General features: G+C 45.3%; 2 protein-coding genes across 2 annotated transcripts in view; one reads left to right on the forward strand and one right to left on the reverse strand.

Moving 5' to 3' along the window:
• Positions 1-7,034, reverse strand: part of LRRC69 (leucine rich repeat containing 69) — a 37,306-nt gene extending 30,272 nt beyond the window's left edge. Inside the window, exons 1-2 of the mRNA XM_040432402.1 lie at positions 6,694-7,034; positions 4,452-4,578 (exon numbers count right to left, since the gene is read on the reverse strand). Coding sequence (XP_040288336.1) covers positions 4,452-4,578; positions 6,694-6,870 — 304 coding nt within the window. The 5' untranslated portion in view covers positions 6,871-7,034. The remainder of the gene's footprint in view (positions 1-4,451; positions 4,579-6,693) is intronic.
• Positions 7,035-7,206: 172 nt separating this feature from the next.
• On the forward strand, positions 7,207-26,622 carry MRPL38 (mitochondrial ribosomal protein L38). Its single transcript, XM_040433043.1, has 9 exons — positions 7,207-7,303; positions 10,370-10,549; positions 11,840-11,977; positions 16,017-16,225; positions 16,565-16,637; positions 18,241-18,286; positions 18,363-18,521; positions 19,085-19,221; positions 26,090-26,622. Exons 1-9 carry the CDS (start codon positions 7,240-7,242, stop codon positions 26,224-26,226), a joined length of 1,143 nt encoding a protein of 380 aa, XP_040288977.1. The 5' UTR covers positions 7,207-7,239; the 3' UTR covers positions 26,227-26,622.
• Positions 26,623-27,052: the final 430 nt, after the last annotated feature.

The raw sequence follows: 27,052 nt of genomic DNA on the forward strand, positions 1-27,052 counted from the left end.
TCACTGCAAGAAAGTTCTGAAGCCCAAGGAGGAGGATCCTCCTGCTGATGGCCGCCCTAATCCTGGGAACAATGGCACTGTACCAACAACAACTGAAAGATAATTGGGACAATGCACTTATCTGACACCACCAGGTGTTGTTTAGAGGACTCAATGACACTGACAGTAAAATGAAGGACTGTTGGATCTGTACTCACAGTCCCGTGAGTTAAAGAACTATGCCTTATCTGGCAATCCCTTTGACTTTTAAAGAACTTATTCATATGTCTTGTTGGCAGTTTGTCTCACAAACAAGACCAGGGCCTGATGATCAAAAGTATAATAGTAGTATATGCTGTGATTAAGCTTATGTTTATGTGCGCCAACAGGTTCTGTACCAAATAGAGAAACTACCAGGATTATTGAGAGGCCTTGGGAACTGAATCTGGCCTCCGCTGGCGGTTGGACTTATCCCAACTGAAGTACCTCTGGGTTAAGATGTCAGTTCCAAGATATCTCAAAATGGGGGAATTGTGAGGGATGATTTTGTATGATTATTTCTTACATCTTGTGCATATGTGGAAAATTAATGAGCTAGCTGGTAGGATGTAGGAAGTCTTTGTGTATATAGATCAAATGTTCCTAGCTGCAAGGCCAAGGTAGCCACTCCCTCGCTCCCTTATCAGAGTTTGACATACAAGAGAGAGTTATGTTCTTTCTGAGTTTTGGGATGTACTGCTGGAGAATGTTAACTTTGAGATAAGATGCTGCAGAAACTTTCATTATTAAAATTTTGTTAGTATAGTGCGAAAGTATTGGCTTATATGAATAACCAATCAAATCGTTAGTTTCGATTTCCACCCCCTTGGCGGTGTGCCAGATTTGTCTATGATTATCTGTAGTTTTTTAAAGATGTATACTTGTGTGGAATAAAGGAGAGAGAATCTGATTCAGCTGTGTGTCTGTGTCAGCTCTCTGAGCGCTCATAAGGACACTTCAATTGGAAACCCGACAATCATAGAGGTAGGGGCTTTTGCCCCAACACATTCAATCCCAATGCCCACCATGTTATAACTATAGGTTATCGGTGCATACAAGCTGAACCAGCTGTGCTATACAACTAACATTCACCCGCAATAGTGATAGATAGAAACCGAAGCATCTGAACGGTTAGACAGCAGGAGGGGGCTCATGCTGTCTTCTGAATTCTCCCTGTGACACAATCATGGGATGGCGATCGTTATGGCCTCTGTCAGGGTGTAAGAGGAGGTCGGTCAAATTACAATACAATGCAATACAGAAGTACTGCAGTGTATTGTACTATGGTACTTTTCTACTAAGTGACTAAAAAAAGTGTAAAAAGGTGCTATTCAAGTTTTCAAAAATAGGTACAGTAACCAATATACTAATATAAAAAGTTAAAAAGCCTGTTTCTCATCTAAAGTATACAGAACAACAAAAATATTAACACAATTCATATAAATGTGTCCAAAATATCTGCACTATTATTTAGTAAATGCTGTGAATGCCGTCAAACACTTTACCCGTGAAAAATGGAATAAAAAAATTATGAAAAAGTTGCATCCATTCCAAAATGGTACCAATAAATACTATAGCTCGCCTCACAAAAAAGAAGCCCTCAGACAGATGGTAAAATAAAAAAGTAATGCGTGTCAAAAAGTTTTGAATTTTGTCAATGTAGTAAAACATATCAAAAACTAGATAAAATGGCATTAGGCCCCTTTCACACAAGTGAGTTTTCCGCGTGGGTGCAATGCATGACGTGAACGCATATAGCACCCGCACAGAATCCTGACCCATTCATTTCAATAGGTCTGTGTACATGAGCGTTGCTTTCACACATCAGTTCTGCGTTGCGTGAGAATCGCAGCATGTTCTATATTCTGAGTTTTTCACGCAGCGATGGCCCCATAGACATGAATGGGGCTTCAGTGAAAAACGCATTGCATCCGGAAGAAGGTGCAGATGCGATGCGTTTTTTTACTGATGGTTGCTAAGAGATGTTGTTTGCAAACCTTCAGTTTGTTAGAATGCGCGCTAAAAACGCATCAAAACGCATTGCACCCGCGCGGAAAAAACTGAACAACTGAACGCAATCGCAGACAAAACTGACTGAACTTGCTTGCAAATTGGTGCGAGTTTCACTGAACGCATCCGGAGCCAATCCGTCACGGTCGTGTGAAAGAGGCCTTACTGTCACCATACCAACCCACAAAATGTATGTTTTCATGTCATTTTATACCGCATTATTAAGGCTGTACATACAAAACCCAAAAAACAATGGCGGAATTGAATTTTTCCGTTTCACCGGACAATTACTTTTTTACACTTTTGTAATACACTTTATGGAACATTAAAATATACAACTCATCCCACAAAAAACTAACCCTCTTACAGCTATGTCAACCGAAAAAGAAAAAAGTTATGGCTTTTGGAAGGCAGGGAGGAAAAAACTTAAATGTAGCTTCTAAAATCTGGCGCATCCTAAAGGGTTACCTGGAAAGGCTGTTGCCATCCAAATCTCTTAGGCTACATTCACACGGAGTCTATGGCAATGGCAGTCTATGGGGTTGGTCACACTGCGTTTTTTTTTTTACAGCCAGTGAATAATAGATGTCAAGAAATAGAACAGCCCCCATTGAATTGAAGGGGACCATTTTTAAAGGGGTTGTGCAGTCAGCATATATGGATGACTTATTGTCAGGATAGGTCATTAATATCTGATCGGCCGGGGTCTGACACCCAGCCAATCAGCATCCCCACCAATCAGCATGTGAGCGCCACTTCCTCTTCATTACACTGCACGTTGTCTCCCCTGTAGCGGTGGTGTAGTAGTGTAATTACAAGTACTCGCTCCTTTCAAGTGATTGGAGCCAGTACTTGTCGTTACGCTGCACTGACGAGACTTCAGTGACGACGAGCAGTGTAATGAACAGGAAGTAGCGCTCACATAGAGCGCCGCCTCCTCGTCAAACAGCTGATCGACAGGAGTGCTGGGCGTCAGACCCCCGCCAATCAGATATTGATAACCTATACTGAGGAACGGTCATCAATGTGTACGGCCTGCACAAGCCTTTTATATAACATCTCCTTCTCAGAAAGTCACCAGTGGAAAAAAAACGGCCATTAAAAACAGAACGGTCACCTTTCACCTTCTGCACACAGCCCCCATGCCGTATAATGTCCTCGGGGTCACTGCGTGAAAAATGCTTTTATGCTTAGGGGTAATCAGAAAACAAAAAAAGGCTTATTTAGGCATCATGCACACAGTAGTGTCTGTATATCAGTCTGCAAAAATGGTTCTGCACACTGAAGGCGAGCATGGTCATATGCGTAAGGCTTTGGGGTGGTATCGCACACAGCTTTGTGGTATAGAAGTGGGTTGGGATATATATAGATATTTCTTTAGCAAATCTCTTTTTATTGAAGAACATTGTAAAAATTTTTTTACACAAAACATGTAACAAGGGAAATTTGTAGATCAAATTGAAAAAATAAGATGAAGATTTGCAACTTTTTTAACTCCCCGTTGCAAATGGCTTTTTTTTACGCCGCCCTTGCCGCTTTCAGAAAAGAGGGGGTGGCTGGGATAGTGGTGTAGGTGGAGATTCATTATCATTTACACCAGTTTTCTTGCATGAATGAGGACTACAATGCCAGCTACAAGCTGGCATTCATTTCATTCTGGGAGCACGGATCATGTGCATCATTACGAGGATGCGTGTACCATGTCCTAAATTAAGCGCATCCTCCATTGGCGCAGGGGATATCAAGAGTGGCTTTGAAAATACCCGTCTGGTTGTTTGATGTTATCCCCCATTTACAGGACAGGAGATAATTGTAAGATCGGTGGGGGTCCTACTGCTGGGAAACCTAGGATTACGAGAACGGGGGCTCCGCACTCCCTACTTCCCCCTTAAATGTGTGCGGCCTCTCTATTCATTTCTATGGGAATTCCGAACATAGTGCAGTGCTGTACTCGGCAATCTCCGGCGGTCCCATAGAAATCAAAGGGAGAGGCCACGCACCTGCGGAACCAGCCGCTCCGTTCATTTCAGGGGGCCTGCAGGGGGAAGGGGATCCTAGTTCTTCTGATTGGTGGGGGTCCCAGTGGTAGGACCCCCACCAAATTAATAGTTATACCCTAGCCTGTGGATAGGGGATAATATCAAACAACTGGAATACCCCTTGAAGGACTAAGGTCACTAGTCCACAGCAGGACTGGATGACCTGAAGGAGAGCCGTGCACTCCAGGTGAAGGATTTATACTTCTTCCTGACGGATCCACCTCTAGATTTGGCTCAAAAACCCACCACCAAAACTGCCCCAAATGCTGTGTGACACCATCCTTACAAAAGTTTCAGCCGCTGTGCACACTTCATGCACAAGCCCCGCACCCCTGTAAAACGGGACATTCCGTTAATAGAGTACTGAGAAGATACCGTACTTACCAAATACACAGGCTGGGATCTCAGTGATCCTATTACCAAACATGTGCAGGGTCTGTAAGGAATGGAGGAACGTAAGCTCTTCAGGAACTCTTTGAAACTGGTTGTTCCCCAAGTTTAAAACGGTGAGCTGTAGAAACAGAGCCGATGGTTAATGCCGGAGAAGCTCCTGAGAAAGTCAGAACCAACTGTATTGACAGGAGTCACCTGTAACTTCAACCCCATAATGACCATGCCTGAAATGGCCTTAAAGGTCTTAAAGGGGTTTTCCAAAGTGTGTTTCTTTTAACTGATGACCTATCCATAGGTCACCAGTATCTGATCAGTGGGGGTCTGACACCCAGGACCCCCGCCGATCAGCAGTTTGAGAAGGCACAGTCCTTCTCAGAGCTTTCCCTAGGCCATGGGATGTCCCGTTCATCGGTCACATGGCCTAGGCATTCAATGGGGCTGAGCTGCAATACCAAGCACAGCCGCTAGACAATGTACGGTGCTGTACAACTTTCCTCCCAAGGGTCCCTCTTTTGGAGGGACAGTCCCTCTTTTTGACCCAGGTCCCTCTGCCTTCTCAAACAACTGATCGGCGGGGTTTCCGGGTGTCGGACCCCCGCCGATCAGATGCTGATGATCTATCCAGAGGATAGATCATCAGTTTAAATAAACTGCAGAACCCCTTTAAAATGGGTTACCTATTTTGTGTCAGTTAAAGGGAACCTGTGGACACAAAACGCAGTGCAATCTGCCAGCGGCAGGTTATAGAGGAGGAGGAGCTGAGCTGATTGAGGTGTACGGTAATTTGGTGGGAAAGTAAAACTTGCAATTTATTCATTTAAACCTCTGCTCTTTTTGTGCATCAGAGTGATGAGGGTGGTGCCGCTCCCTGTAGGCTTAGTCATGCCGACTTAGCTGTCAATCAGAGGGTGGCACCACCCACGTGACTCCGATTCTGCTCTTGCAAGTGCTCAGGAGGCGGAGCTTCACTGTAAAGTGTTCTCTGCATTGAGCTGCTCCACAGCCCCTCCCCTCTGCTCTGATTGACAACTGTAGCATCCAACCAGAGACCACCACACACATCACAGCAGATGTGAAGCAGCTTATGAGCCCACTCACATGACCGTGGTCCCGTACACTTTGCCAGAAATGCCTATTCTTCTCCGGACGTGTTCTATTGTTTTTTGCAGGGCTGCGGAATGAGCACACGGCCTGCTGTTCACATCTTTTGCAGAACCATTGGGTCCACATCAGATCCACAAAAAATGCGGAATGGATGCAGAAAGAAATATACAGTCGTGCGCATGAGCACTAATACAGAGAACATTTCACAGCGACGCTCCACCTCCTGAGCACTTGCTGGAACAAGATCTGGTAGAATAAAACATCATGTTCACCCTACTCCTGCTAAAATCTGCACCAAAGAACATGTTTGTACTGCTCTACCCAGAGATTACAAACAGCGCACGAGCGGTTCTCAGAGCAGAGGCAGCCGAATGAGATCGACTACGCATGCGCTAACTGTAATCTCACTGGTGCATGCGCAATGAGGATGCCTGGTCCTGTCAGTACGGGAGGGGGGGGGGGGTGGTGACGGTGGAGAAGACGGGACGAGAAGGTGCTCCCAGGGGCTAGCCGTGAACCTCATCCGCACCCATTGCTCCTTTCGGTGGCCCCGCAAAAATGATGAGGCATGTATTATTCTTGGCTGTTTTGCGGACAAGAATAGGCATTTCTATAATGGGCCTCCTGTTGCGAAAGGCACACGAACGGCAGCCGCAATTTGCGGACCGCAAAGAACGGCACGGACGTGTGCATGAGCCCTAAGGCCCCTTGCACACGGCCGTATGGCTTTTTCATTGTTTTGTAGGCAGTTTTTCCCAGATCTGTTGTTCGTTTTTTTTGTTTCCGTTGTGTTTCCGTTTCCGTTCCGTTTTCCATTTTTCCGTATGGCATATACAGTACACAGTAATTACATAGAAAAAATTGGGCTGGGCATAACATTTCCAATAGATGGTTCCGCTAAAACGGAACGGATACGGAAGACATACGGAGTACATTCCGTATGTGTTCCGTTTTTGTCGGCCCAATTGACTTGAATGGAGCCACGGAACGTGATTTGTTCTATCTTTCAACGGAACGGAAATACGGAAACGGAAGGCATACAGTTTTTTTTGCGGATCCATTGCAATGAATGGTTTGGTATACGGTCCATTCTGCCTATACAACAATACCATGCATCCATAGCCCTCACATTGCTCAGCGCTGTCACTTCTCCGGGCAGCTGGCACAGACAGTTATTCGTCAGGTGCAGGGACGTCAGCTGGGTGAGGCTGCCCACTGCCCCCGGCACTCGCTGCAGCCTTTTCCCATTGAGGTTCAGAGTCCTGGCTCTTCCCCGGATAGCCCGCAGCACCAGCACGTCAGCCATGAGCCCGGCGCTCCCACCATAATCCCACCGGTTATTATAGAGTTAAGAAAGTAGACGCGATACAGTTACCAAGGCAACGACGCGCGAGCATACCCGAAGCGGCCATGCTAAGTCATGGCAAAGCTATAGTCACGCTCTTTGCGTGTCTATGATAGGATGAGACAAGCTCCGCCCATCATGCAGTTCCACCTTCCCCTTCCGTAACTTCACCGTGAGGGACTTGTATACTGATTGGTCAGAACGTAGTCACATGTATGTACATGTGATACCTGACTTCCTATTGGTTGTTTTTCACAACACTCGCACGCTGATTGGTAATCTGGTAACTGTTTCTCCGCCCCTTCCTTCTGGGCGCACTGACCAGGAAACATGGCGGCGCCCTTGGCTAGAAGGTCTGTGTGGCCGGTGACAGGGAGGACTCTCAGTACAGCGGGTGAGGAAGTGAAGACTGAGGCAGCGGCCATTATACTTGTATTAACTGCTGTAGACACGTTACCGGAGCGTCTTCTGCCTGTCGTTGTCGGATGACCCGCACATTGTCAGGGAAAGGAGCACCACTGGGCGGCACAAGCTGAAGTGGCAGTGTAATACAGTGTGGCCGCCATACATGTAATAAGGCTGGATTTGCAGGGGGCATTCCCCTCACGTGTAAATGGCATCTGTCAGCAGTTTTGTAGCTATGACACTGGCTGACCTGTTACATGTGCACTTGGCAGCTGAAGACATCTGTGTGTTGGTCCCATGTTCATATGTGTCCACATTACTGAGAAGAATGATGTTTTATTATATGAAAATGAGCCTCTAGGAGCAACGGGGGCAATGTGGGCACATATGAACATGGGACCAACACAGATGCCTTCAGCTGCCAAGTGCACATGAAACTGTCAGCAGTTTTGTAGCTATGACACTGGCTGACCTGTTACATGTGCACTTGGCAGCTGAAGGCATCTGTGTTGGTCCCATGTTCATATGTGCCCACATTGCCCCCGTTGCTCCTAGAGGCTCATTTTCATATAATAAAACATCATTCTTCTCAGTAATGCGGTAACATGAACATGGGGCCAACACAGATGCCTTCAGCTGCCAAGTGCACATGTAACAGGTCAGCCAGTGTCATAGCTACAAAACTGCTGACAGATGCCTTATAAATATACTCGCCATATATATTTCATATTCATAGGCCCCAGTAAGGCCAAAACAAGGCCCTGCGTTAGCTGTATGGAGTAACGTGGTGGACCACATAATGAGACTCTAGGGCGATCGGTGCCCATTTAAATCTATACTGTTGGATTTGTTGGAGGTATATGCCAGGAAATACCCCCCATGTATACATCTAACGGCAGTCCTTGATGTAATGTGAACAGTGCCTAATGACAGTACCCGGCCACATTCCAGATCTCTGTCTAGGGGGCCGTAATGTGCAGTTCCATTAAAGGGGTACTCCAGTCTCTGAAATTTGTGGCATATCCACAAGATATGTTCTAAATGTCTGATGGCTGCGGGTCCTGCCTCCAGAATGTGGGTCCCTTGATGCCCCCCTCACACATGGTAAGGCAGCACCTCGCCACTGCGTCCAGTCAGGAACTGAGCGGAGAGGTGGACGTCATGCTTGTGTGCAGCTCCCGCCATTCACGTCTATGGGAGAAACGGCTGAGCTCGGAGCATGCACGGCCTCCGCTCTGTTCTTTGTTGCCCTGGATGCAGACAGGTGGGACTGGGGAGACCCCATCACATCACATACTCTGATCTGTGGAATGACAGATACCACTGGCGACAAAGTGACCGACATTTTAATGGGATAAATACTGCTGCATAAACTGCTGTTTTTCCTGTCAAATATGACAAAATCCGAGCTGCAAAAGCAGATGTGAACAGAGCCTAAAGGGGATGACGAACCACTGTTCCTCCTGACTTCCCATAGACATGCATACTTCCCTAATAGGGTGAGGGGCAGAAGTCGCTGGCAGATTTCTCCAGCGGCTGCTTATCTCCCACCTGAATAAAGGATCAGGGATGCCCAACCTACGGCTGTCCAGCTGTTGCATAACTACAACTCCCAGCATCCCTGAACAGTCTACAGCTATTAGGGCATGTGGCGAGTTGTAGTTTTGAAACAGCTGGAGGGCCGTAGGTTGGGCATCCCGGATCTAGATGATCCTTTCTACTTTTTCACTGTTTAAGGCCTTATTCACACGTCCGTTGTTTCTTTCCTGATCTGTTCCGTTTTTTGCTGAACAGATCTGGACCCATTCATTTTCAATGGGTCCTGAAAAAAAACGGACAGCTCAATGTCTGATTTTTTTTCAGGACCCATTGAAAATGAATGGGTCCAGATCTGTTCAGCAAAAAACGGAACAGACCAGGAAAGAAACAACGGACGTGTGGGGTTTTCAGGGCTTTTAATATTGATGACCTATCTTCACGGTATGTCATCAATATCAGATTGGCGGGGGTCCGACACCTGGCACCCCTGCCAATCAGCTGTATGAAGAGAAGGCACTCACCGTCTCCTGTCTCTCTTCCTGCTCGCTACTGCTATGTCTATGGCAAACGGCAAGAGAGACGGGAGAGGGCCTTCTCTTCATACAGCTGATCGGCAGGGGTGCCAGGTGTCGGACCCCCGCCAATCTGATTTTGAGGACTTGTGTTTTGCGAAGCGATCAATTTTGGATTAATACTGAGATGCATGGGCTCTGATGAGCCGAAGTTCGTTATTCACAAAGACGCGCGTTACTTTGTTGAATAACTTCGGTTGCTGATTTTTAATATGGAATACCACTTTAAAACTTGAAGCCGAACTCTGCCTCGGTTCTTACTTGTACCTCGGAACCAAAGCCGAGTTCTGTTTCAAGTTTTAAAGTGGTTTTCCATATTAAACATCAACTACCGAAGTTGTTCAACGAAGTAACGCGCGACTTTGTGAATAACGAACTTCGGCTCATCAGAGCCCATACATTCTAATCCCCGTACAGTATTAATCCGAAATTTTGGACAAAACGACTTTGGATGAAGCATCTGGAGCTCGCTTTGCTCAGCACTATTGATGACCTATCCTGAGGACATCAATATTAAAAGCCTGGAAAATCCCTTAAAGATCCACTCCTGGTTTTGCCTCAAAGGAAAGCGGCAGCAGTGCTGCTGTATGTGGACAGGCCCTGATGAGCAGTTTACAGTAAAGAGGTTTTCCCTCAATTAACATTTCTGTACAATTTATGTGACGTATCTGATTGGTGGAGTCTGACTGCTAGGATTTCCCACAATCCCAAGAACTTAGGGTGCCACGTTTTTGTTAGAGAGGTGGCTTTGCGTGCACCGGCCACCCCGCTGTATATATATAATCAAGGGGCCAACCCGCCTCAGCTGCAAAAACCACATACATGTGAACAAGCTGTTATGCCAAGCGCTAATGTGGAGGCTGAAGTAGCGGTAATGGCTGCAATGTCCAGTGAAAGTTCATGATGTGACCCCTACAGATGTATAATGTGGATTCTCTCCCCAGCTGCTCTGTGCCGCCGAGCCGCTCCTTTGGGCCCCCTTCCCAATGACCAGTTTAGGGATAAGGATTTGGAGTCACTGAAGAAGTATCGCAGCTTCATAAAGTATTACCGACAAGCTGACCGAGAGAGCAAGAAAACAAACTGGTGGAGGACGTACAGGCAGTTCCTGTACCCGAGCAAAGGTAAAGTGTCACTACCGGCCCCTACCCCCAGTGTACCGGGCGGCTTCAGTATGGATAGAGAAAATGTGTTTGGCTAAAACAGTTCATACTAAGGATCAGTATTGTGCAGCATGAAGGTAATAAAACAGATTTCTGACTGATGCTTGGCTCTACTCATGTGACGGGACTGGACCTGACACTGATGCCTACTGGACTGTGCATCCAAGTGGCTGCTGGGAGAGAATAGAGGGTTCACGAAAAACTATACTGTCCGGGGCTCGTAGGATAGGGCATCACTATTAAGCTCCATTCACACATCCGCAAATGGGTCCGCACCCGTTCCGCAATTTTGCGGAACGGGTGCGGACCCGTTCATTCTCTATGGGGATGGAATGAATGCGGAGAGCACACTATGTGCTCTCTGCATCCGCATTTCCGGAGCGTGGCCCCGATCTTCCGGTCCGCAACTCCGGAAAAAAATAGAACATGTCCTATTCTTGTCTGCAATTGCGGACAAGTATAGGCATTTCTATGGGGTGCCGGCCGGGTGTATTGCGGATCCGCAATACAATACGGATGTGTGAATGGACCCTTAGGCTACTTTCACGCTAGCGTTTTTATGGGATCCGGCAGGGTTCAGCAAAAACGCTTCCGTTACTGATAATACAACCGTCTGCATCCGTTATGAACGGATCCGGCTGTATTATCTCTAACATACCCAAGATGGATCCGTCATGAACTCCATTGAAGGTCAATGGGGAACGGATCCGTTTTCTATTGTTTCAAATAATATCAGAGTTAAACGGATCCGTGCATTGACTTGCATTGTGAGTTATGACAAATCCGTCTTGCTCCGCATCCCAGGACAGAAAGAAAACCGCAGCACGCTGCTCTCTGGTATGAGAATGGAATGCATTTTGGAGCACTCAATTCTGTCCTGTTCAGTTCCGTTTGGTCCCCATTGACAATGAAAGGGGACAAAACTGAAGCATTTTTTCCGGTATTGAGCCCCTATGACGGATCTCTATACCGGAGAATAGAAATGCTAGTGTGAAAGTAGCCTTAGATAGTGCCAGGGGCTCGGTACATTCTGTAATGGCTGTATCTGGTACTGCAGCCCGTCCCAGTGGGCTATGTGCAGTACCACACACAGTCACTACATGAAGAGGCTGCAGCCCCCGTCCAATTATGAGTCAGACCCCCATTGATGTAATAATGGTGGCCTATCCTAATGGACATGAAATGGGAAAACTCAGCACTGCTCTTTTTGCTGATTCAAAAGAAATAATCCACTTTTAATATGTCTTCTAGGTGAAGGCGTGCAGAAGGTTGACATTGGCTTCCCATGGGTGTCCTCTTCTGTGACAGAAAGACTAAAGGCCCAGAAGGAAGTGCTGAAAGGAAATCACAAAAACCCAGAGCTCGAAAAAGCCTCACGTCAGCGCTCATGTAGGACATCTGGTTTGGTGTTTCTTTATGTATGCCTGATCGTTCCAGAAACAGGGCTCTTCATAGAGATCAAAGGAAAAGTCATGGTGCTGTTTGATCCTTTTAATACTCAGAGCAGGGCCGTCTTTGCCGCAGGGCAAAAGGGGCAGCTGCCCCGGGCCCAGTTGCTCCTGGGGGCTCCGGGCAGCTCGCATTAGTGAAGGACTTGTCTGTCAATTACAATTACTTACTCTGCCGGCCAGTGCCATGCTAGCTCCTCCTCCCGACCTCCGACCCAGGCCTGCCCTTGCGTCCCTACGGTATGTACGCTCAGGCATAGTTATTTGTATTGCCGTCCTCAGGAGAGGCAGAGATGTGTCTGGGATTCGAACCCACAACCTTCTGTATCAGAAGCAAAGCACTTACCCTCACAGCCATAAGAGGTGCATTGCCACTGACTGAAAAAATATGAGACTTCTACTGTTATAGGTGGCTAAGTGTACATCTATACACATGACAGCTGCCCCAACACACCCAGAACTGCTACGTCTCCATATATGATAGCTGCCCCAGCACACCCAGCTCTGCTACATCTATACACATGACAGCTGCCCTAACACACCAGCACTGCTATAGCCCTATATGACAACTGTCCCAGCAAACCCAGCTCTGCTACATCTATACACATGACAGCTGCCCCAGCACACTCAGCTCTGCTATATCTCTATATGACAGCTGCCCCAGCAAACCCAGCTCTGCTACATCTATACACATGACAACTGCCCCAACAAACCCAGCTCTGCTACATCTATACACATGACAGCTGCCGCAGCAAACCCGGCTCTGCTACATCTATACACATGACAGCTGCCGCAGCAAACCCAGCTCTGCTACATCTATACACATGACAGCTGCCCTAACACACTCAGCTCTGCTATATCTCTATATATGACAGCTGCCCCAGCAAACCCAGCTCTGCTACATCTATACACATGACAGCTGCCCAAACACACCCAGCTCTGCTACATCTATACACATGACAGCTGCCCAAACACACCCAGCTCTGCTACATCTATACACGACAGCTGCCCAAACACACCCAGCACTGTTACATCTATACACATGACAGCTGCCAAAACACACCCAGCTCTGCTACATCTATACACATGACAGCTGCCAAAACACACCCAGCTCTGCTACATCTATACACATGACAGCTGCCGAAACACACCCAGCTCTGCTACATCTATACACATGACAGCTGCCGAAACACACCCAGCTCTGCTACATCTATACACATGACAACTGCCGAAACACACCCAGCTCTGCTACATCTATACACATGACAGCTGCCCCAGCACACTCAGCTCTGCTATATCTCTATATATCTATCTACTGTATAGCAATACTTAGAGATATATAGATGTAGCAAAGCTGGGTGTGCTGGGGCAGCTGTCATGTGTATTAGATGTAGCAGAGCTGGGTGTGTTTGGGCAGCTGTCATGTGTATAGCTGTACACTTAGCCAGCTATAACAGTAGAAGTCTTATATTTTTTCAATCAGTGGCAAGGCATCTCTTATGGCTGTGTGGTTAGGTGCTTTGCCTCTGATACAGAAGGTCGTGGGTTTGAATCCTAGCAGAAACTTTTCTGAAATACAGGCTAAATTAGAATACACAAGCACTGACTCCATATATGGACATACAGGGTGGGACACAGGAAGAGGCTGCATCGCTGACATGGAGGTAAGTAGAAGTGTGTTTTTTTTTATTTTTTATTAATACCTGCCATGGGGGGAGTGGGAGGCACTTGATACTGGCACATGGGGGGGAGGGGGGTTGGCACTATGATACACATGGATCTGGCACATGGGGAGGCACCTGATACTGTCACATGTGGGGAGGAGGGGGGTTGGCACCTGATACTGGCACATGGGGGGTGCGGGCTTGGCACTATGATACTGGCACATGGGGGGGAGGAGAGAGGCACTATGATACTGGCACATGGGGGGTGCGGGCTTGGCACTATGATACTGGCACATGGGGGGGAGGAGAGAGGCACTATGATACTGGCACATGGGGGGGAGGAGAGAGGCACTAGGATACTGGCACATGGGGGGGAGGAGAGAGGCACTAGGATACTGGCACATGGGGGGGGGAGGAGAGAGGCACTAGGATACTGGCACTTTGGGGGGGGGGGGGGGGGGGGAAGAGGACACTATGATACTGGTACATGGGGGGGGGGGGAGGAAAGGCACTTGATACTGGCACTTTTGGGGAGGGGGGGGAGATGGCCTTATGATACTGGGACATGGGGGGGGGGGGGAGAGAGGCTCTTGATACTGGCACTTTTTTTGTGGGGGGGGGGGGGATGGCACTATGATACTGGGACTGCCATACATACGTGTAATTTTAGTAGAACACTGGCTGAAATAGCCCTTAGCAGCGCTCTCTGAAATGAGTGTTGCTAAGGGCCACCCATCTTCGATTTGAAAAGGGGAGACGGGCTGTGCGGGAGCTGTGCTTCTGCCTCCTGTGCCCCCGCAGTGGCCACAGGCGTCTTAAAATCTAATGCTCGGGTACACTAACTAACCTGCCTTCCCTGCGATAATCACTCATGAAGACAGATGGACCTTAGCATTTCAGGGGGCCCAAGGAAATTCTTGCCCAGGGTCCAATCAATATTAAAGACGGCCGTGACTCAGAGATGTCGTCACTGAGGAATCTTCCTACAGTTTCCATACTGTGCTCACGCTATTTTATATCTGTAAGAAGAGGGTGACATAGCGGGGGACACTTCTCAAAACTAGTGTAAAAAAAAAAAGCAGGGCCCGTAGACCGTAACCGGTCAGCTGCCAGATTTTAAAGGCCTTTTAAAACTTTGCAAACGCTTCCTTTGCATCTGTTTTGATAACTCAGGCCCAGTGTAAGTTTTATGTAACAGTATCAACCCAAATACTATATCCCCTAGGTCTGATGAGGGCCAGTCTGCTCTTCTTGATGCGAAAGGGACTGTTAATTCCGGAGACACAAAGGGAGAGATTAATCATCTCCCTTGCACCAGAAAAATGGCTTCACAAAGTCGCAAGCTGTGTGTTAGTGAAAGTCACAAGTCCCTCGTTTTACACCGTCCTCGACACTTTTGCAAAAGGAGGCCTGGCAAGGACGGCAAAGAGTGTGCCCAACAGCCATGACAAATTTATCTTCATTTACCCCGGTTTTCCTGTGTGAATGAAGACAACTCTGAGCTGTTGTACATTTCTGTTTAGGGCACGGGCTGCCTGAGGATGCGTCTAATTTATGGTTAGGCCTGAGCCTTGTCATAAGTTAGGTGGATCCTTCGGCAGTGCAGGGGATATCAAGACCAGCGCAGAAAGTGCCGGACTTGATAAATCCCCCCTATCCCCCAAGGTGTATGTGATCATACAGCATTTCATAGAGAAATCTACATATAACAACAGATTTGTGACTGTCAATCATATCGTGCGAAATGCACTTCAGTTTAATGGACAGGGCAGGAAGCTATATTGTCTTACATTCTACAGAATGAGTTATGATGGGCTGTTTAAGGGGGTTTTACTTGTTTTTTAAACCTGATCACAGCCAAGTGCTGGAGTGCCTTACATGAATGGTACAGGATTAGAGCTCCTACAGTCTAGAAGGAGGTCAGGTCCTCTGCTGTCTGTCAGTGAAGAGAAGACAGAAGTAATTTATTACGGCTTCCGCCTTCTCCTCTCCTGTATACCTCAATGAGCACTATTCAGTAAACTGAGGAAGCGGCGATGACCCATCACTTCACCGACAAACTGCAGTATTAGTTGACTTCCATCCCCACTACAGACAGAAGTAATAATATTGCTTTCTTATGGAAGTCTACCAGTGAGCGCGACAAGTGTTACTAGATTGTACTGTGAGCATTTAGGATGTTTCCATTTGTCTGTGCCACCTGATATTGAGATGTTATGCCTGTGAACTCACAGCTTTTTTGAATATAATGCGACTATGATTTACTATGTTAATCATTCTGCTAGTAGGGCACTGATTCTTTGTTTCTCATCCCAGTGCTTATTCCCTTGGATGAAGTTCGGGCAGAGTGGGAAAGGACAAGTGGCCCCAGTCACATACAGAGAGTGGCAGAGCATTATGGAGTGTACCAGGATCTTTTTGGAGAAGCCACATTTGTTCCTAGGGTCACATTAAGAGTCCAGTACAACACAGAAGAGGATGCAGTGATGCCTGTTTACTACGGCAATGTAGTTACTCCGAAAGAGGTTGGCTTCCATATATCATGCTCTAATATTAGACTCCTAAGGCTGGGTTCACATCTGCAATAGAGGTTCTGGCAGGAGCTTCCACTGCAAACTGGTAAAAGAAAGGACAAAATACCGCTGCATGTGTCCGTGTGTTGTCCAGCAGAATGCCTGTGTTCATGCTGGAAATCCAACAGACCCCATTATAGAAAATGGGATCCATCAGGTGACGGCGGTTCCCGGCGAATGCCTTATCTGGTGATTTTGTTGCTATGCTGGAACAGAATACCCAATTTGGCCACAGATGTGAACCTAGCTTAACTTGGAGAAGTACCTGACTGATGGTTTATCTTCTTGTAGGCTGCAGCCACTCCAGAGGTTTCATTCAAGGCAGAGGAAGGTTCCCTGTGGACCCTATTACTAACCAATCCAGGTTTGTGGGGAAAAAGCTTTGTGTACTACACAATCCGTTCCTTCATTGTGAACAAAAAAGTACTTTTAATCCACATGGTAATAAACGGGGGGTTTTCCGAGATTTTACTAGTGATGACATATCCTCTAAATAAGTCATCAGTATCTGATTGTTGGGGGTCCGACACCCAGGACTCCCACTGTTTAGATACTGGTGACCTATCTGCCATATCGGAACACACTCGCAGAAGCAAGAGCCATGCGATCGGTGGGTCCTTGCAAACCTCCAACTGCGGAATCAGGGTAATCAATATTCAGGTTTGTTTTTCTGTTAACCCTTGCTGTGTTACAGGACAAATGGATTAAAATGGAAAATCTGCGCACAAAAAAAATGTATAATACATTTTCACCACCATTTTGCTTTAATTCCAGTGGAGCACCTAAAGGGTTTACAACGTTTCTAAAATCTGTTTTGAGGGGTGTAGTTTCTAAAATGGGGTCCTTTATGGGCGGTTTCTATCATGAAGTAACTTCAGACCTCAATTGGTCCTTAAAGTTGACTTTGGAAATTTTCTTGAAAATTTAAAAAATTGCTTCTAGAATTCTGAACTTTTTAATGTCCGAAAAAAATAAAATGACATTTACAAAATGATGCCAACATAAAGTAGACATATGGGGAATGTTAAGCAATAACTATTTTGTGAGGTATCACTTTCTGTATAAAGTGCAAAGAAATTCAAGTTTCCAAAATTGTAAATTTTTCCAAATTTCCTGTAAATTTTAGATTTTGTTTTATAAATAAAGTTACCATAAATCATATCGACCAAAATTCACCAGTAACATGAAGTACAGATGTAGCAGGGTCAGCACTCCAACTCAAATTTCTTAACTCATCGCGTTATCTTAAGACAAAAGCCATTGAAAAGCAATTGAAGGTGTTTGCTTAGATTAGATAACACAACTCAGAACTCTCAGAATCGTTTGGGTAAGTAAAAGCATTCCAAAGTTATTACCACATAAAGTGTCAGATTTTCAAAATTAGGCCGTGTCAGGTAGGTGAAAAATGTCTTGGTCCAGAAGGGGTTAAGGAGCATGTGCGCCTCTACATGTGACAAGTCAATCTCCCTAGTGATTATTCTGGTGAAGTTTAGTGGAAATCCCATGAACATCCCCAGATTGTTTCAGGGTCTTCTGGACATTCCCAGCAGTTACTTATATGAGACTTTTATGCATCCAGAGCTCTGTGTGACTTTAGCATTTCCTAAGGCTCCATTCAGACGTCCGCAATTCTGTTCCGCATTTTGCAGAACGGAATTGCGGACCCATTCATTTCTATGGGGCCGCACGATGTACGGCCCGGAACCGGAAATGCGGACCCGCACTTCCGGGTCCGCAATTCTGATCCCGAAAAAATAGAAAATGCCTATTCTTGTCCGCAATTGCAGACAAGAATAGGCATTTTCTGTTAAGTGCCGGCGATGTGCGGTCCGCAAAATGCGAAACGCACATTGCTGGTGTACGTGTTGTGTGGATCCGCAAAACACATGCGGACGTGTGAGTGGACCCTTAATGTCTAGTGATAAGATTCATGATGAACACACTTTAATTCTGTGCTGTACTTCCAGATGGCCACTTGAGGGAGACAGACTCGGAATATGTGCACTGGCTGGTGTGAGTATCTGTCTCATGTGCTCCTTATATTGCACTCTGCCGCTTCTATTCTGATGTGGTGTTTGGTTTTCTGTAGAGGTAACATTCCTGGTAACGCAGTATTTTCTGGAGAAGAGCTGTGTCACTACTTCCCCGCATTTCCTGCTAAAGGCACAGGATCCCACAGATACATATTCATCCTGTTCAAGCAAGAACAACGCATTGATTTCAAGGATGAGTTGCGTCCAAACCCTTGGTAAAACATTTTTTTATTTTAAGGTGATGCTCCTGGTTTTATTTAGATTGTTTAGGCTGCTTTCACACTGGCGTTTTTTGGGTCCGCTTGTGAGAACCGTTTCAGGGCTCTCACAAGCGGCCCAAAACGGATCAGTTCAGCCCCAATGCATTCTGAATGGATAAGGATCCGTTCAGAATGCATCAGTTTGGCTGCGTTTGGTCTCCGTTCCGCTTTTAAGGCGAACACTAAAACGCAGCCTGCAGCGTTTTGGTGTCCGCCTGACGATGCGGAGCCAAACGGATCCATCCTGACTTACAATGTAAGTCAACGGGGACGGAGCCGTTTTCACTGACACAATATGGTGCAATTGAAAACGGATCCGTCCTCCATTGACTTTCAATGTAAGTCAAGACAGATCTGTCTTGACTTCGACTTTTTTTTTTTAAAGAATAATGCAAACGGATCCGTTCTGTATGGATACAAGCGTTTGCATTATCGGCGCGGATCCGTCTGTGCAGATACAAGACGGATCCGCACCGGACGCAGGTGTGAAAGTAGCCTAATTTGTAAATGTCTTACAGTCACAGCCTGAAGTTAAGAACATTCAAGACTTTGGATTTCTACAGAAAGTACGAGGACAAGATGACCCCAGCAGGCCTGGCCTTCTTCCAGTGTGCATGGGACGACAGCGTGACCAATGTGTTCCACAATATACTCCGTAAGTGCAAAGTGCCGATCCCAGAACTTCTCTCACGTTCTCGGCTTTCTGAAGGGAATTGCAATTTGTTTCTAGTCCAGTAGGTACTGCATCAAAACGGTTGTCTTCCTTTCACGCAGATGGAGTTGTTACAGTGTATTGGTGTAGACAGAGAGCAGTTGGTCTGCGGTGAGTACAGGAGCGCTGTGTGCTGCTGCTGTATTTCCTGTAGCTCCAGTTGAATTTTCTGAACACGGCGAGAGTGTAGTGGAAAAGGGTATAACCTCTCATTGTACATGTAGTTAAAGGGAGTGTGTAATTTTGCAACCATGACCATTGTCTCATTGGTTACAGACTACAAACTAAACCCGATTGTAGCCTGAGTAACACATGACAGAATTAGTCGTAAGCTAAGTATGCATGTCCTGAGCAGCAGGCATCAGGATGAGCATAGTGATACTGCTATTCCGCTGGCACAACAGCTGTGCCAGTGCAGTCAGGAGTGAGCCAATGACTGTAATATTCGTCCATAGCCCCGCACTAATGGCAGAGGTCAGAAAAACCTCCAGTCGTCACCATTTAACCCCTTAGATGCCATGGTCAATAAAGACCGCTGCATCAAAGGTGTTTCACAGAGGGGGCAGACTCACTCTCAGCCCACCACAACATAGTTGAAGGGTTCTGATGGCAGCCTACCAACAACTCCCCATGTCTGCACTTAGTAATCGCCTATTAGGCCGGGGCTGATGTCTATTACGTTGTTAGTCAGTACATTTTAACAAAAAGTATACCCCCATAAAAAACACAAAATACATAAAACCTTTTTTTTTTTTTTTTATCTTTTCGCTACCAGTGCTGTACATGTACCACTCGCGCGTGCAGTGGGCGTCATGGCCGGCAAGTCTCTGCTGTTTCAAACAGCAGAGACCTGCGGCTAATTACAGCAACCGGCAGTAATGCCGATGGCGGTAATTAAATGCTTTAGATGCCGTGATCAAGTGAGATCACAGCACCTGAATGCGCAAAAACGGGACTTTAGTACATGCGCTGAGTCTCTATGAAGAAATTCAGAGCATTAATGCTGCAATTCTTATTTTGGCCACCAGATGGCAGGCCAACATAAGAAATAAGCAAAATGCAAAGAAATTGTCATTTTGTAAAAATCCCTTATAGGTCAAAAAACAAACAAACATCATTTGTAAGGTCATTTATGAGCGTTAAAATGATGATAAAAAATATAAAAGTTAAAATCCTAAATAACAATAAATATAAACATCCTGGGTATCACTGCGACCGAAAACGCCCGTAATATTAAAATAAAAAATACAAAACGGCGAATGCCGTAACGGAAAAAAATGGTCAAAATGGCCGATTTGCCATTTTTTCATTGCTTCTCTTACCCCAAAAAAATGAAATAAAATGTGATCCAAAAGTCATGCACACTCCAAAATGCTATCAATAAAAACTGTTAATTGTCCCGCAAAAAAATAACCCCTAAACAGCTTAGTAGACATAAGTATAAAAAAGTTATGGGGGTCAGAATATGGTGAATGAAGGGCATGGGTCGGTTTTGCCGTAAACAAAACGCCGTGAGAACAAAACGAGTAAAACGGTGGAGGGATTGCGGTTATTTTCCAATTCCACCCCATTTGGAATTTTTGTTCCCGCTTCCTACTACATTTTATGCCATAATTAACTGTGGCATGAGAAAGTACAACTTGTCCCGCAAAAAATAAGCCTTCATACAGCTATGTGACTGGAAATATAAAAAAGTTATGGCTCACGGAAAATAGGGAAGAAAAATGAAAAAAAAAAAAAAAAAAACTGGTACCCTATATAATTTTTTTTTTTTTTTTTTTTTTAATAGTTCACCATAAAAAAAATACAAATTTGGTACTGCTGCAATCATAAGGATTCATAGAATAGAGTTACTTATTTATATTGCATGGTGTGAAAAAAACATAGTAAATTTGATGTTTTTTTCCTCTCCCCCTCCCCAAAAAAATTATCAATATATTAGATATAGCCCAAACTGGTCCTGCAACAAACAAACCCTCACATGATTACATTGACTAAAAAGTAAGTTATAAACATTCCCTTGGAATGCAGCGACCCAAAAGTTGTTTTTGTTTTATTGGTAAAGGTTTTTATTGTACAAAAGTAGTAAGATTTAGTAATATCATACATCCACTCCTCAAGCTTGAAAATGCAACACCAAGAAGGAAAAGCCATGGAATTCTGAAAATCACAGAATCGATAGACGTGCTAATGATATGCAAATTGTCTGAGGAATGTTCTCCCACGCTGAATGCACTTGGGCACGCAAATCATCAAGATCTGCTGCTGACAGCTCCCTTTGCAATTGCCGACCTATGGTGTCCCAGATGTGCTTGATGAGACACGAGTCTGGAGATGCTGCAGGCCATGTAGCATGTTTAGTTCACGCAGGCTGCTCACAGTAACATAAGTAACATGTGGTCTGGTGTTGTCATTTTGAAAAACGGCTTCTGGGTTACTGGAGAAATGTCCATACCACTGATTCCATGACCAAATCAATGTAATGCTGAGCTGTTAATGTACCTGAAATGAAGACTAGAGGGGTGAAGTAGCCCACGTGATCTCCAGACCAATATCCGGCTATCATTGCATCCAAGCCAAAAGCAGGATCCTCATTGAAGAGGATAGATCTCCTTTCCAGCCTCCATTGCCTAGTACTATGATAGCCTTAGAGAGCGGTGGCATGAGGTCAGTGGAGAACCTGTAGCTGAACATCTGGCTTGTAGCTCAATGATGTGCAAACACCTTCTGATGGTTTGTGTAGACACTGTTGGCCGCCCTAGGCTTGGGATGTGATGTCCGATTCCACTTGCAGTACAGAATAGATCACTGCGCGCTATTCTTCTTGTCAGACGATACATCCGTACAAAGGTTCACCCCTTGCTGTCATTCTGGTTCGTTGTCGTTCTCCGAACCACCAAACACACAATGTTGAACAGCGCTGACATCTCACCCTAGGAAGGTAGCGATCTAACGGAGTGATAAGCAAAGGTCTCTTCCTCGAATTGCATGATCTTACGGCTTGTCCTTGCAATTTCAGTATTGAGGAGTGTATTTGGTATTGACATTCATACCGACCTGTAGAATATATATATTATTTTTTTTATATATATATTTTTTTAACTGTACAGTAAATATCAGGGAAATAAAAATATTTAAAAAAAAAAAAGGTGGAAATTTTTATTTTTTTATTATTTCCTCCTCAGCGTTTGGATTCCTTAGGCCCCTTTCACACGAGTTTTCCGCTCGGGTGCACTGCGTGATGTGAACGCATAGCACCCACACGGAATTTTTTTTTTTCATGCATCAGTTTTGCGTTGCGTGAAAAACGCAGCATGTTCTATATTCTGCGTTCTTGACGCAGCCCTGGCCCCATAGAGGTGAATGGGGCTTCAGTAAAAAACGCATTACATCCGTAAGCAAGTGCGGATGCAATGCGTTTTTCAGTGTTGGTTGCTAAGAGATCAATGTAAAAAGTAGACCAGGCACTCTATATATGTAGCCAACAAACGAGATATTTATTAAATAAAATACAATCAATTATCTAAAATCATATATAATATCATAGCAGCATAAAATGACAGTAATAGAACATAAATAGCATAAATAGTATCAAATAGCAGCAAGCAGCGGTAGGTGGTGCAACAAATGTACCAAAAGACAATGATGATTCAAGTCCATCCACATAAACCGCAGACTGATTGTGCGTTTTGTACAAATTGTATATTCCTCTTTAAATGCAGCAGGGAATTAGGGCTGCAGTAAACGATTATTTTAGTAATCGAGTATTCTATCGATTATTTTTTACGATTAATCGAGTAATCTAATAAGAAAAAAATAATACTGTTTTCCTTTATAAAAACTCAGACGCCCTGCCATTAGCCCCCAACACCCTTTGTTCCCCACTGTGCGATCAGCCCAAGTGCATCAGTTCCCCCCAGTGCCATCAGCTCCACTATCCCCCAGTGCCATCAGCTCTCCCTCACCCCAGTGCCATCAGCTCTCCCTCACCCCAGTGCCATCAGCTCTCCCTCACCCCAGTGCCATCAGCTCTCCCTCACCCCAGTGCCATCAGCTCTCCCTCACCCCAGTGCCATCAGCTCTCCCTCACCCCAGTGCCATCAGCTCTCCCTCACCCCAGTGCCATCAGCTCTCCCTCACCCCAGTGCCATCAGCTCTCCCTCACCCCAGTGCCATCAGCTCTCCCTCACCCCAGTGCCATCAGCTCTCCCTCACCCCAGTGCCATCAGCTCTCCCTCACCCCAGTGCCATCAGCAGCTCTGCCCCCTTGTGCCATCAGCAGCTCTGCCCCATTAGCTCTGACCCATTGTGCCATCAGCTCTGTTGCCATGCTCCTCCTGACACCCGTAGTGCACAGCGTCACTGGTTTCTATGACGCTGTGCACTCCAGGCGCCTGGCCTTAGTTGCGCCCCCACCCCCTCGGTTTCATCCACTTACCTTTCCAGCAGGGGCGCTGCCGACACTCCATCGTTCTGCGCTGCTCTGCTCCTGACGTCACACAGTGCGTCGGGTCACGGCGTGCGTACGTCAGGAGGTCAGAGCAGCGCGGGACCATGGACGTACTGTGGAGTGTCCGGAGGCCGCCTGCTGGAAAGGTAAGTATTCCAAGCGCCGCAGGAGACCACGGAGCGGGAGTAATAGCAAGCGCTTCACTCCCGATCCGTGGTCACATGACACAAACGAATCTTCGATGCAAAAAATTTGCATCGAGGATTTTTTTTGTGTCGAATTACTCGATTTAATCGAGTAATCGTTTCAGCCCTACAGGGAATGTAGCACTAATTAAAAGCCAACCATGGAAAACCGCCTAAGTCTTTCCTAAAATAAATTGCCTATGTTCCGGTTCATATATTTTTCACAGTTCTCATCCTGGCTAACTTCTATTAGCGCATATATATAAGTCACCAGTCTTTGCAATATAACGGGAGAGACCAGAGGGTGCAATGCAGTGAGCAGGGTGGCGTCCCACCTAGTTGTAATTGCTCATTCAGTGTTACCTTACACTCGCTCGTTTCCCGTTTCCGATGCCGACTCTGTGATCTGTGATGAAGTAGATATCAGCTGACTCTGTGTCCAGTATCGTCAGCAAATTCTGCGCTCGGTGAAGTCAAGTGTCGCCAGAGTTTTCGTTCCAGGAACTTTAATCAAATCCAGGGGAGATTCTCTGCCAGCATGCCGGTGCAAGGTGTAGCCCATACGCGTTTCGGGGACGTGGCCCCTTCCTCAGTGGTAACCTTGCCCTGTTTCCCCTCCTCCTTTTATATTCCAAATTGGGGTACATGTCAAAAGCTGTACCGGAATCGTGATAACTCTCAGGTAGATGTAAAACCCGGATTTCCATGGTATGACTCCCATATATTTCCTGTGCGGTTTTTGTTATCAAGTTGCGGTTTTTTGTGTCTTTCATAGCTGCTTACATAGGATATCAAACAGATTAGCTGTGAAATATAAGTATATTTCATTTCACTATAGTATGTGTTAGCATCATTGTTTATTCCTGATTACAGCCATAAACATAAAAGGTTGTACTGGAATATATTAAGCTTTAGAATATATGATAAAATGTGCAATGAAACCACCAATTTAACTAAAAAACTAGGAGAACTATACCACAATCATGTTTCTCTCACAGGTGCATGAAGAAACAGGATTTTTTAAACCTGCGATTGCTATGCGTTTCTCATGCAGTTTTTTTTTTAGCCAAGTTGCGTTTTTTGTACTCAAGCTGCTTAAATTCAGTGTACAACATAGTGAATAGTAGATAAATGTCAAATAAATTTTATAAAAATATAAAAATTTCATAAAAACAATTAAAAACATAATTTTTCCTCCAATATAGCTTCAACCATAGATGTTAATTGGTTATAGACGTCCTCCATGAAAAGTTTACATGGGAGGGGAAGAGACACATTCACAGGAACCCAAATAATTCCCAATCTGCATTTAACCCGTTGGGTGCCAATGAGCCGAAATCGAATATTAATTTCGATTCCAGTCTAGACATCTTTTTTACCAGATCTCCACCCCTCCAATCTGGTTCTACTTTGGCTAGTGCTATATAACTCAAGCCAGTGGGATCTTTATTATGGCACATTTTAAAATGTCTAGATACGGTGTGGTTCTCATACCCCTTGTGTATGTTGGCCACATGTTCAGAGATCCTTTTTTTTAGGAGTCTCTTAGTGCGGCCAACATATTGTTTGTTACAGGGGCATGTTAACAAATAGATGACACTTTTACTGTTGCAAGTCAAAAAGGTTTTTATCTCATGTGAGTAGCCATTACTGTTAGAAGTGGCCTTTACCGTCTTTTTTGGAAAATTCTTTATCTTGCAATTAGCTGAGATGTTGTTTGTAAACCAGTTTTTTTTTTATCACGAGCGTGAAAAACGCATCAAAACTCGCGTGGAAAAAACTGAACGCAATTGCAGACAAAACTGACTGACTGAACTTGATTGCAAAATGGTGCGAGTTTCACTGAACGCATCCGGACCTAATCCGTCACACTCGTGTGAAAGGGGCCTTATGGATAGGGGAGTGTTTGTCAAGTGACAACCCCTTTAAGGACCAAAACAGGCCGGTCTTTAAAGGATTAGACAGTCACACACTGACTTACAGGTAACCGCCTATCTTTGGCACTAGAGGGCAGTTTTCTTCCTTTCTGAAGGAGGTCTTTGTTTTCACATGAAACATTGTCCGAGACCAAGGGAGAATCATTACCTCATGACAGTATCACATTGGGACGCCATTTACTGCTACTGAAAATATGTGCAATGCAATTGAATGACCAGCTTTTCTTCTGTCCTCCTAGATATGAAGGAACCCATCTTTGATCACCAGTTCCCCCCAGTTTATCATACACCACAAGTGAAATTTCCTCATCTTCAGCCTCTAAGATATTTGGACCGATATCGGGACTCTGATGAGCCGACATATGGAATTTACTAATACAGGGAGACAGATCAGAGCTTGTGATTACCTGACTGATGGACTTTCTGCTCGTGCTCAGGTCACACAGTGCCGCCATCTATATGGAACTTCCTGCAAATCACTGTAAATGTCTGTACACGGGCACGTGCTAATGACACACAGTTGAACAAGGGAACCATCTTTTACAGGCATACGTCTGCTGCCCCGGGAAGAAAATGGTTACATCAGAAGTTTTTGTATTAAAAAAGTTGATAACAATTTCTGTTCCTTGGTTATAAACTCCAGTTGTGGATAGGTCACTAGTTATATGCCATTTTCTCCTGTTTTAAAACAGCATGTGTTTCCTAAGGAGAAGAAAGTCACGTTTGGTGAAGTTAAGATTTTCTGACCATATAAGTGCAGAATCTGATGTAATTTTATATCTTACAAGACTCAGATATACAATATTGTGTATACCTCCACAGTGTGTATGTAATATGCAGTATGCAGCTTCACTTGCTATCTTTCTTTTTTTCTTCCACTCCCTAAATTCTACTGTCAACCCCGGCAGTACCATATTGCATTAGTTCAGCTACATTGCATGCTTTACTACTGTTGTCACCAGTTAGGACACTGCGGGTTAGAGGAGGGAGGCTGCAGGACCCCCGGGGAACGTGCCCCAGAGTTTTCTTGCTTTCATAGTTGGTAGCCCTAAAGTCATCATATAGAAAAATCCATTCATCGATGTGTTATGGGGCGGGTCACCGGGCGTCCCCAACTCAACACTAGTAATCCTTCAGCTCCAGAAGTCCAGTCAGTCTTCACTTATATTTTTTCAACAGGGTTTAAAGGGTTATCTGGGAAT

The sequence above is a fragment of the Bufo bufo genome, chromosome 5 (genome assembly GCF_905171765.1).
Source record: "Bufo bufo chromosome 5, aBufBuf1.1, whole genome shotgun sequence".
Lineage (NCBI taxonomy): Eukaryota > Metazoa > Chordata > Amphibia > Anura > Bufonidae > Bufo > Bufo bufo.